Source organism: Dendrobium catenatum, unplaced genomic scaffold (assembly GCF_001605985.2).
Source record: "Dendrobium catenatum unplaced genomic scaffold, ASM160598v2 fragScaff_scaffold_1617, whole genome shotgun sequence".
NCBI lineage: Eukaryota > Viridiplantae > Streptophyta > Magnoliopsida > Asparagales > Orchidaceae > Dendrobium > Dendrobium catenatum.
In genome coordinates this window covers 573491-583974 of record NW_021320079.1, presented here as the reverse complement: position 1 = coordinate 583974, position 10484 = coordinate 573491, and the positions used below count along the sequence as shown (strand labels likewise).

General features: G+C 39.3%; 1 protein-coding gene across 1 annotated transcript; it reads right to left on the bottom strand.

Moving 5' to 3' along the window:
* Positions 1 to 4070: 4070 nt before the first annotated feature.
* On the bottom strand, positions 4071 to 5438 carry LOC110093123 (transcription termination factor MTERF4, chloroplastic). Its single transcript, XM_020817913.2, has one exon. It carries the CDS (start codon positions 5368 to 5370, stop codon positions 4219 to 4221), a length of 1152 nt encoding a protein of 383 aa, XP_020673572.1. The 5' UTR covers positions 5371 to 5438; the 3' UTR covers positions 4071 to 4218.
* Between the last annotated feature and the right edge of the window lie 5046 nt (positions 5439 to 10484).

Sequence of the window (10484 nt, the reverse complement as noted above, 5' to 3'; positions counted from 1 at the left end):
GATCTATTTTAAAACATAATAATTTTATTATTTATATGTTATATCATACTAAATGTCAACCAATTCAGTACAAAAATGAATTTATAAAATATTCTTTGAAATATTAATAAATCAAATAAATAATATATTTAAATAATACATCATGATATTAGAGTCAAATTAGGAAGGTAAAGCAAAAGTAGTGTGATTCATTTCACATAAATTATATTTAGAAAAAAGAACAATCCTATTAGATATGAGATTATTAGTTAATTCTGATTTAGACCTCATTTGAGATGGCTTTCTTACTGTTTCTTAAAGCACTAAAAAGCTACTTTAAGAAGCAGTGAGAAAGTCGCCTCAAATGAAGCCTTAGAAAGATTGAATATGGCTTTTAGTGTAGCCAGACAAGTATAAAATGAGAGTTGTCCAATATGAAAGCTATTTGAGCGAGCATCTTTGTTGAAGGTGATCCCCCTTGTGAGTTCTTATAATAGGTAATCTTGTGAGTTCCTCTAACAAGATATTTCTTAAGTCTGGCTTTGATGAGTACTTTGGATGATTGGTCATGACATTTTGACGAATAGCTTGGGCGAGTAGACATTTTCATGATGAATTCAATAATTTGGGATGACTTTCTTACTACTTCTTAAATCAACTTCTATAAAACTATTTTAAGAAACAATTAGTAAGCCGTTCCATTCTATTATATGAATTCTATGAAAAAAACACCTAACCCTACTATAAGGTTGCCAGTTTGGCTCAAAGATAGTTCAAAATTTTGAATTGATTTTTGCTTGAATCAAAGTTAACGAGCAAATTAACAAACCAAATATAACTAGGAGTGAAGATGAATCGAGTCGAGCTGAGATATGGGCTCAACTAGCTTTCAGTGTGTGCACATCCATACTACATAAAATATATCGATCTATGAGTGCAAATATATATCTCGGATTCAAAATTTATCATAGCAATAAAAAATCAATCGAGATCGAATAGCTTCCTTTGCTCAAACACATACTATATATCAAGTGAGTTTATCAAAAGACTCAGCTCAATTTGAGATAAAATCAAATAACTTCAAACTAATTTTGAGATGAAGTCTTATCGGTTCGGGTTCGAGCTCGAGGTCGGATCATTAACAGCCCCACCCCCATATATTAGTAATATGTACCTTTCTCTTCTGAATCTTGGGCACTATTGAATGAAGCTTAAGTCCCCTCGTGATGGTCTATATATGAATATATATATGTAATAAGTTGCTATACAATGTTTTGTCTACAGTAACAACAAATATCTTCATCCTTACCACCCTAGAAACCAACTTTTTGGCTGGTAATCGAACTCGATCAAAGAAGCATCAAAGGTCATTAGCAACATTGTCAGAAATGAGAAGTGATGATGAGCCTATGCACAGTCACCTGTGAAATGTGATGAGAATAATGAAAAACTGATGTAGTTTTCAAATTAAAATGATTCAAAACATTTGCACTGCATGAAAAGTCACATCATCACCACCAACATCAAAAAAGAGCTTGATAATGATGAGTGTGCGCATGATCACATAAGAGCTCAAATAGTTGAAATATGCATATTTTTTTTTCATAGAATGAAGCTCACATGAAAATCTTATGAACTGAGCATTCATATAAAAGTACCAAATTCTCAATTCAGATATGGCACATACTTGACTTCTGTAAGAGTCCTAATTACTCCATCATCAGTTTTAATTCTAACGGTTCCAATCCCATGGACTTTACATGCTGCATCACTTTCCATGATGACTTTCCCTCCACTGACCTGTCTGAACGAATCAAACAAGTGCATGCTAGAAGAAGTCATATGAAATGAACATCTTGAATCTATTATCCAATCTTCCCTATTAGAATCTGTGGTAACTGACAAAACGTCTGAATCCTCAAATCTATCTGATACTACTAATGCATTCCCAAATTCAATTGACATTCCTTTATCCTTCCTTTTCAAATCCAGACAATTCTTCTTATAATGCCCTTCCTTATGATAGTGAAAACATTTGAATGTAGTCTTAGATTTGGACCTTAGACTTGTTTATATACTTGTTCTTTTCTTTCTTTTTTAACTTGCTTCTAGCATTCAAACCTAGAGCTCCTGATTCTTTCTTACTTTTTTTTTCAATATGTTTAGATTTCAATGCTGTTTGAACCTCTTCCAAAGACAAAATCTCTCGAACATATTTCATTATTTCAACAAAGCGAGCGTACGATTTAGGAAGTGGATTTAGGATGATTATTGCTTGATCCTCATCATCCACCTTTACTCCAAAGTTTTTTAAATCAATGACAATTTTATTGAAATCATCCATATTATCCATATTATCCTCAAGACTTTTTAACTTCAACATTCAAAATCCAAACAATTTTCCCTTGCACTAGATTCTATTATGCAAATTCTTAGTCATGTATATTTGCTCCAATTTCAACCAGATTCCAACAGTTGTTGTTTCCTTATCAACCTCAAGAAGTACCTTCTCTCTCAAATGCAACACTAGCATACTATACGCTAACTCCATGACAAAGAATTTCTCTCTTGTAATAGATTCTATTCTGCCATCTCATCTGGATCTAAAGAACTCGGCAAATTTCTCTTTCAAAAGCCTTAGCAACTTTCATTTGGACCAGAGAGACTTTCATTTTTGTCCTCCAAATGGAGAAATCAAATTTTCCATCGAGCATTTGAACATTAACCTTTGAACCCCCATTCTTTTTAAAACTTAATCAGTAGCTCTGATACCAATTTGTTGTAAATATGATTGACTTTTAAAGTGTGCAATTGATTTAGGATCTTATCCAAATTAAGTTACTAAATGATTAGAAAATCAAAATTGCATACAATTGCAACAAATAAACCAAGCTAGTGAAATCTAGGTTATGATCTTATTTACAAAAATAAAATCAGTAAATTACCAAAGTAATTAATCAAATGGTATACATTCTTTCATTGAAATTTGCACAATAAAATGACTAATATGCTTCTTGCTTTCAACCAAACATATTCTCACAAGTATTTGATTAAATCACAATATTCACTTGCAAGATCTTACCAAAATAGCAAGCTAACATGAATCAACATATTTATATCAAGCATCTACACTATATTCACTTGCAAGATCATGTTATTGTTTTCATGCAGAAGAAGCCCACCTCATGCGATTTCTCGTTCCCAGCAAGTCTCCTCCTCGCCTTTCGGTCTCCTGTTCTCGATCTGCCCCCTTTCTTGTTTGCTAGGTTTGCAAGATGCCCACCAACCAAAGGCCCACCTGCTTAATTAATGGGAAAGCAAGAAATACAAGAAGCAATATACAAGGCTACACTCGAATTGTAACTAGTGCAAATTAATAAAACCAATTAAATACAACTTAATATTTGATTCATAAATTATTAATTAACAAATATATAACAAGTTCACAATAAGGATGCCAAAGATGATCCAGGAACATCACTTTGTAGAATTAAAGTAGCATTATTGTTTTTCTTAAAGTGTATAATACAAGTAAGAATTAAGACAAGAACATATCAAATTATAAAAAAAAGAAAGAATTTAACAATTTCCATATAAATAAGATAAAAAATGCTCACTAACTTTGTAAGAAATCAACTACTCGTGCAATACTAAGAAGCATTATAATCATGGATAATGCATACAGAATTCTCAAATAGAAAAGCTATCACTACAAAATGTTTAAAGGCATACCCAAAATGCAGCAATTTGATGCAAAAGCAATGGCCTTGAGGGATGAATATACTAAATAAGATAAAAGACACTCGCCATGCACTACACAGAAGCAACATAGCCATAGTTAATGCATTCTCAAACAGAAAAAAAAAAACAATGACAAGAAAATATTAGGACTAAAAAACACCCTAAATGTGGCAATCTGATGCAAGAACAATGACCTTGAGAGACGCATCTCTTACTTTCTAAGATGTTTATTAGTTGATCAAAACCAGATAACAGAATTCAAGTATTCCCTCTGTTATTTGAGAAGAAACACAATGAAGCCAAAGGTTCAGTTTCCCAGTCTGGCTAAAGTAAAGAGTAGATGGGCAAGCTATAAATGAACAAATTAATCAAAGATCTTCTCAGTAACAAAACTTCAAGCAACTAAGTAGCCACAGTTGTAGAGATAGTAAATTATGTGAAAATAATAAGCATTGAGAATCGAGATTATCAAACGCATAACAAATTTTATTGCAGCATTCAGTGCTCTTCCTTACATCCAAATACCCCCAAATTGTCTTCATAAACTTTAAGTAACTCTGGTACTCGGTCCGCATGCTTGATGATATATTTTTTCACAAATTCCTTCTCAGGTATATACAAGAAAGATGCAAAATCCTTAGTCCCTTTCGGCAATCCTTTGGATTCTAACAGGCAGAATATCTTATACCTCGGGGAAATTCTCTTCTCAAAACTAAAAGCAAGGCAATTTGGTCTTTTCGCCACATAAATGGGATCAAATTTTAGCTTCTCAACAAAGAAAGTCATATGGCGTTTGATCTTCTCATCAGATAGAGACATGCAATAAGGATACTTCCTGAACGCAGTTAAAGTATCCTCCTTGGACCATCCAAAGCTCCGGTAGAGCTCCAACTTCTTGTCCCACGAAGACTGAGGTACTATAGAGAGAGCATTCATTCCCACAATAAACATAGGGAGAGAGACATCAAATCCTATTTGCTTAAGCAAGGCAACATCTTTGTTGAAATGTGAAGAGCTCTTTGTCAAAGCTCTGGGATAACGCGTGACAAATTTCATGACATTGTGCCGAGGAACTCCGATATCTCGTAAGGTCTTCATGTTAGGCAGAATAAAACCTTCCAATCTAAGGCCGAGCAATTGGGAAGCGTTCAAAATGGTGATGGTGAATCCCCGGTCCACGTTGAAGATGCTCTTGAGCATATGAAAGTTGGGCCTGAGCCTGTTTTCCAAGCTAAAACACAGGATTTGGGGATTATTTGTGACGATATTAACGATGTCGGAGTTGGAATAGCCGACGTCGAGAAAAAACTCCAGCTTGGGCTTGATTTTCTTCTCGGAGTTGTAGGTCAGCAGCTCCGGGTGGGTGGTGACGATATAAGCAATCTGGGGCTGCGTAAAGGTATAAGATTTGAGAAGGGAAAGGAAGGAATCGGCTGCATCGGTGGCTTTCAGGGTGAGCTTCTTGGTGACGGAGAGGGCAGCCGCCGGTGATAGCCCGCATGATCCGACGAGGTACGAAACTGTGGCGTCTGAAACAGAGGGATTTAGGGTTTTATAAACCTTGTCGTGGAGGAGGCGCAGAGGTGCCGCGCATGACCGATCGAGTGGGATTGATAAGCGGAAGCAGCATCGATGGAGAAAACGATACATTTGCCCCAAATTCTACAACGCGCTGCAGGTAAAAAAGAACCCTAAATATATCAACTGAAGTTGGACAAATAGTAGTAAGAGAAAAACTATTAATTACTAATTATATGAGATTCCCAACAAAAAGGAAGGCCAATGAGAAGGAAAAATTATTCTATCCGGATTTCAGTCTCCAATAAAATTGCGTCATGTCTGATATCGAGCTCGGAACCATTCGGTACTTGAGTGTGAACCGGATGGTTCTTCAGTCCAGTCCTGTGTTCGCACAGAATAATCTCTCAATGAGAAAGGAGAATGAACACAACTCATTTTGACATGTTGGTTGAGAGTTTACGCTATCAATTAAGAGGTTTAGGATTTAAGTCTTATATATGCGATATGTGTATGAGTCTGTCTTCATTGATCAAAATGTCCAACAAAAAAAGGGAGAATGATTTTTTTTTCTTTTTTTTTTTAAATTAAGCTTAAAAATAAAAAGGGAGAATGATGTTATAATGAGGAGAGATAATTATATGCGGAATCCTGACGGATAGTAAAAACGCAGTAAAAATACAGTTACTGTTTGCCACTGTGCTTTTGCTGCGCACACTCATAAAAATAGGATACAACATCAATCCAGACTTTGCACGTAACAATCACTCTATAATAAGAGTAGGATAAGGAAATAAGTTCTAGACCCATTAAGAATGAATAAAGATTTTGCTTTGTTCATTATTTGATAAATACAATATTGTATTATATTGAAATTCTTATTTTCATGAGTCTAATATGGCTAAAATATCAAACTTGAAATTGCCATTTCTATTATATTTTATTTAGAAATAACCTTTTTGAAAATAAATTAAAAAAATCCAATCTTTCCATCCAATATATGTTCTTTTTTTATTTTTTTAATTAAAAATGGTGAAAACCTCTTGATGAGGCTATCCGAGTCTGCGAGGCATTTTATCTATTTTACGTTCTCCACTACCTCAGCTACCGTCCTTGTTTCCCTTTCTGTTAAGCACGTTTGCTGTTTTCTTTTTAACCGTCTATACGTTTATAGGACTGTCTCGATAGAGATATATATATGCTGCTGAGAAAGAATGAGGGATAGAAGAAATATATACAATCCCTTTTATCACTGTTACATTGCTTTCTTTGTCTTTCTTAGCACTCTCGCAGGTGTTCGCCGACGTTTGCTGGAAGGAGCTCCTTCAGGTTGGTATCAGAGCCAACGTTGGCCGATGGCTGCAGAGTCTTCACGCCGAGTTCCTGACGATGATCGGAGCTTAGACGCCTTGTGGGCAACGCAAGTTAGCATCACTCGGCAGTTGAATGAACTGAGAGCGGACTTCCTCCGCATCTCTACGGATTTGCGCAATGAGATGCAAGATCTCAGAGCGTCAGTTAACACTGTTCCCGGTCTGGTTCCACCACCACCAGCGGCCATTCCAACACCGCGAGTTCCTTACGGTCGAGCCGACCTTCGTCGGCCTCCTCGACCTACACTGCCGGAGATTACAGATTCTGAAGGTGAAGTTGATTTTCCAAACTACAGGGACCCTTTTGGTTCAGGGGACGAAGAACATCTTCGATATTACGAACGGCCTCGACATCATGGCCGTCATCACAGTAATCCGGGTGAGTTTCGTGTCAAATTAGACATTCCCTTTTTCGAAGGACGGCTTCACATTGAGGATTATCTTGATTGGGAGAGGTCTGTTGAATCCTTTTTTGAATATATGGAGATCAGTCCCGAGAGGCAAGTTAAGTATGTAGCTTGCCGGCTCAAAGGAGGAGCCAGCGCTTGGTGGCTCCAATTGCTACAAACTCGTCGTCGGGAAGGACGAGGACCAATCCGAAGCTGGCCTAGAATGAAGCAGTTACTTCGAAGCCACTTCCTACCGACTGACTATGAGCAAATGCTGTATCTCCAATATCAACAGTGTGCGCAGGGCCAACGATCGGTGAGTGACTACACCGAGGAATTCTATCGGTTGAGTGCGAGAAACAACCTTCAGGAATCTGAGACTCAAATGGTGGCTCGCTATATTGGGGGTTTGAAGGATGTCTTACAAGATAAACTTGAGCTCAACTCCATCTGGACTTTATCACAAGCAGTGAATTTCGCTTTGAAAGCTGAAAACCAGGTCCTCCGTCAATCCCGCAGCCAGTCAGCTCGTAAACATTCATCAGATTCATTCCATGATAATGCCAAGCAATTGTCACAGCCTCACAAGTCATTTCAGACGTCTCAGCCTTCCCGTTCTACTATTAATTCTCCAACTCCAGTTGCAGCAGTTCCTATGGATACAAAGGGACAACCCAGGCCAAATGCTCCAGCTAAGGAAAATCCTTATAGTCGACCCGGAACACTCAAGTGCTTCAGGTGTTTTCAACCCGGACATAAGTCCAATGAATGTCCGAATCGACAACGAATCCAATTGATTGAGGGAGAATCACACAACACTGAGGTCGACGTGGGGTCTGCTGAACAGGATTCGGAGACCGGTTTCGAAGATGTACACGGCGATGAAGGTGATCCTCTCCTCTGTGTTATACAGAAATTGTTGTTAGCCCCTCGGACCCCTACCCATTCCCAGAGGAATGCTTTGTTCAAGACTCGTTGCACTATACAAGGAAAGGTATGCGACCTTCTCATAGATAGCGGATGTACGGAGAACGTTATTTCCCGCTCGGTCGTGCAAGCTTTACAGTTAAAGACCACTAGTAATCCTCACCCATATAAAGTGAGCTGGATCAAAAAGGGCATGGAAGTCGTCATCACGGATATGTGTCGAGTATCCTTTTCCATTGGAAAACATTACGCCTGTGAGGTAAATTGCGACGTTATTGATATGGATATATGCCATCTTATTCTGGGTAGACCGTGGCAATTCGACTCGGACGCCATTTACAATTGCAGATAGAATGTCTATGTGATTGACTGGAAGGGAAAGAAGCTCAGATTATGTCCGAACAATCCTTCGTTAATTGGGCCTGACAAACACCAAAATGCAGCTTATGTTATTTCTAGCAAACTTCTGTTACAGAATAAGCAAGATGTGAGATCAAGCTTGGCCCTAGTTGTTTCAGACAACCATCACGGTACAGGCTGCACGGAACACCCTGTGGAAATTCAAAGTCTCTTGAGAGAATTCCAAGACGTCTTACCGTCCGAATTGCCATCTACATTGCCTCCTATGCGTACCATACAGCATCAAATTGAGTTTGTTCCGGGTGCCACACTCCCCAATCTTCCACATTATCGCATGAGTCCAAAAGAATATTCAATACTGCAAGGAATCGTGGAAGAATTATTAGCTAAGCAACTGATCCAGCACAGTTTAAGCCCGTGTGCCGTGCCCGCTTTGATTGTGCCCAAGTAGGATGGACAGTGGCGGCTTTGTATTGATAGCAGAGCCATCAATAAGATCACGGTAAAATACCGTTTTCCGGTGCCACGTATTTCAGATTTGCTAGATCGTCTGTCAGGGGCCGCTATATTCTCTAAACTGGACCTTCGTAGCGGATACCACCAAATTCGCGTCCGACCTGGAGACGAGTGGAAAACAGCCTTCAAGACTCGCGACGGACTGTACGAGTGGAAGGTAATGCCGTTTGGGTTATGCAATGCACCATCTACTTTTATGCGACTAATGCATGAAGTTTTGAAACCTTTTCTTGGAAAAATTTGCGTCGCTTACTTCGACGACATTCTCGTCTTTAGTACTAACCTTACAGATCATGTAAAACATTTGGCCGAAATACTCCAGGCATTACGCCACCATAAGCTTTATCTCAATCTTCCCAAGTGTCAGTTCGCTTCTCCGAGTGTGCAGTTTTTGGGCTTCATCCTCTCCGCCAACGGAGTAGAAGTGGACAGCAAAAAGGTGGCTGCTATCCGCGACTGGCCAACACCAACCTCCCTGTTTGATATCAGGAGTTTTCATGGATTAGCCAATTTTTACAGACGTTTTATACGCGGATTCAGTATGATCGTTGCCCCGCTTACGGATTGTTTAAAATCCAGCACTTTCATGTGGACAGCAGCCCAACAGGAAAGTTTTGACGCCATCAAGCTTGCCCTGTGCTCCGCCCCTGTCCTGGCTCTTCCAAATTTTGATAAGCCTTTTCATGTAGACACTGATGCGTCAGCTGTTGGTATAGGGGCTGTTCTATCGCAGGAGACTAAGCCTATCGAATTCTTTAGCGAAAAGCTTAGTCCTACACGACAGAAGTGGTCTTCGTATGAGCAAGAATTGTATGCGGTTGTGCGAGCCTTGAAACAGTGGGAGCATTACTTACTCCACCAGGATTTTGTGCTATCCAGTGACAATCAAGCCCTCCAATACCTTAACAATCAGAAAAACATCAATCGTATGCATGCCCGTTGGATCGTTTTTCTCCAAAAGTTCACATTTGTTCTTCAACACAAGGAGGGGCGACTCAATAGAGTAGCCGATGCTTTAAGTAGAAGGGCTGCCATGCTTGTTAAACTGCAAACGGAGGTTACAGGATTGCAGGAAATGAAACCCCTCTACGCCACGGATCCTGATTTTTCAAGCTTCTGGACACAATGTGCAAATGGTATTCCTGCTGCTGATTTCAGCATACGACATGGCTTCTTGTTTAAAGGGAATTGTCTATGTATTCCCAACTCATCGTGGCGTCAACAGCTTATTAAAGAAACTCACTCCGGTGGACTGGCCGCGCATGTCGGGCGTGATAAAACACTAGCACAACTGCAAGTTCGATTCTATTGGCCGCGGATTGCTCGCGACGTAGCTAAATTCGTCGAGAGGTGTTCTGTCTGTCAGTCTTACAAGGGCATAGCACAAAATACGGGACTATATATGCCACTTCCCACCCCCGACTCCATCTGGGAAGACCTAAGCATTGACTTCGTTCTCGGCCTCCCAAGAACGAAAAATGGCGTGGATTCAATTATGGTCGTCGTCGACCGATTTTCAAAAATGGCTCACTTCGTGCCATGTAAGAAGACCTTTGATGCTGTTAACGTCGCCCGCCTATTTTTCAAAGAAATTGTGCGCTTACATGGGCTGCCCCGTAGTATCACCTCCGACCGCGACGTCAAGTTTGTTAGCCATTTCTGGCGAGAACTCTGGAAAAGA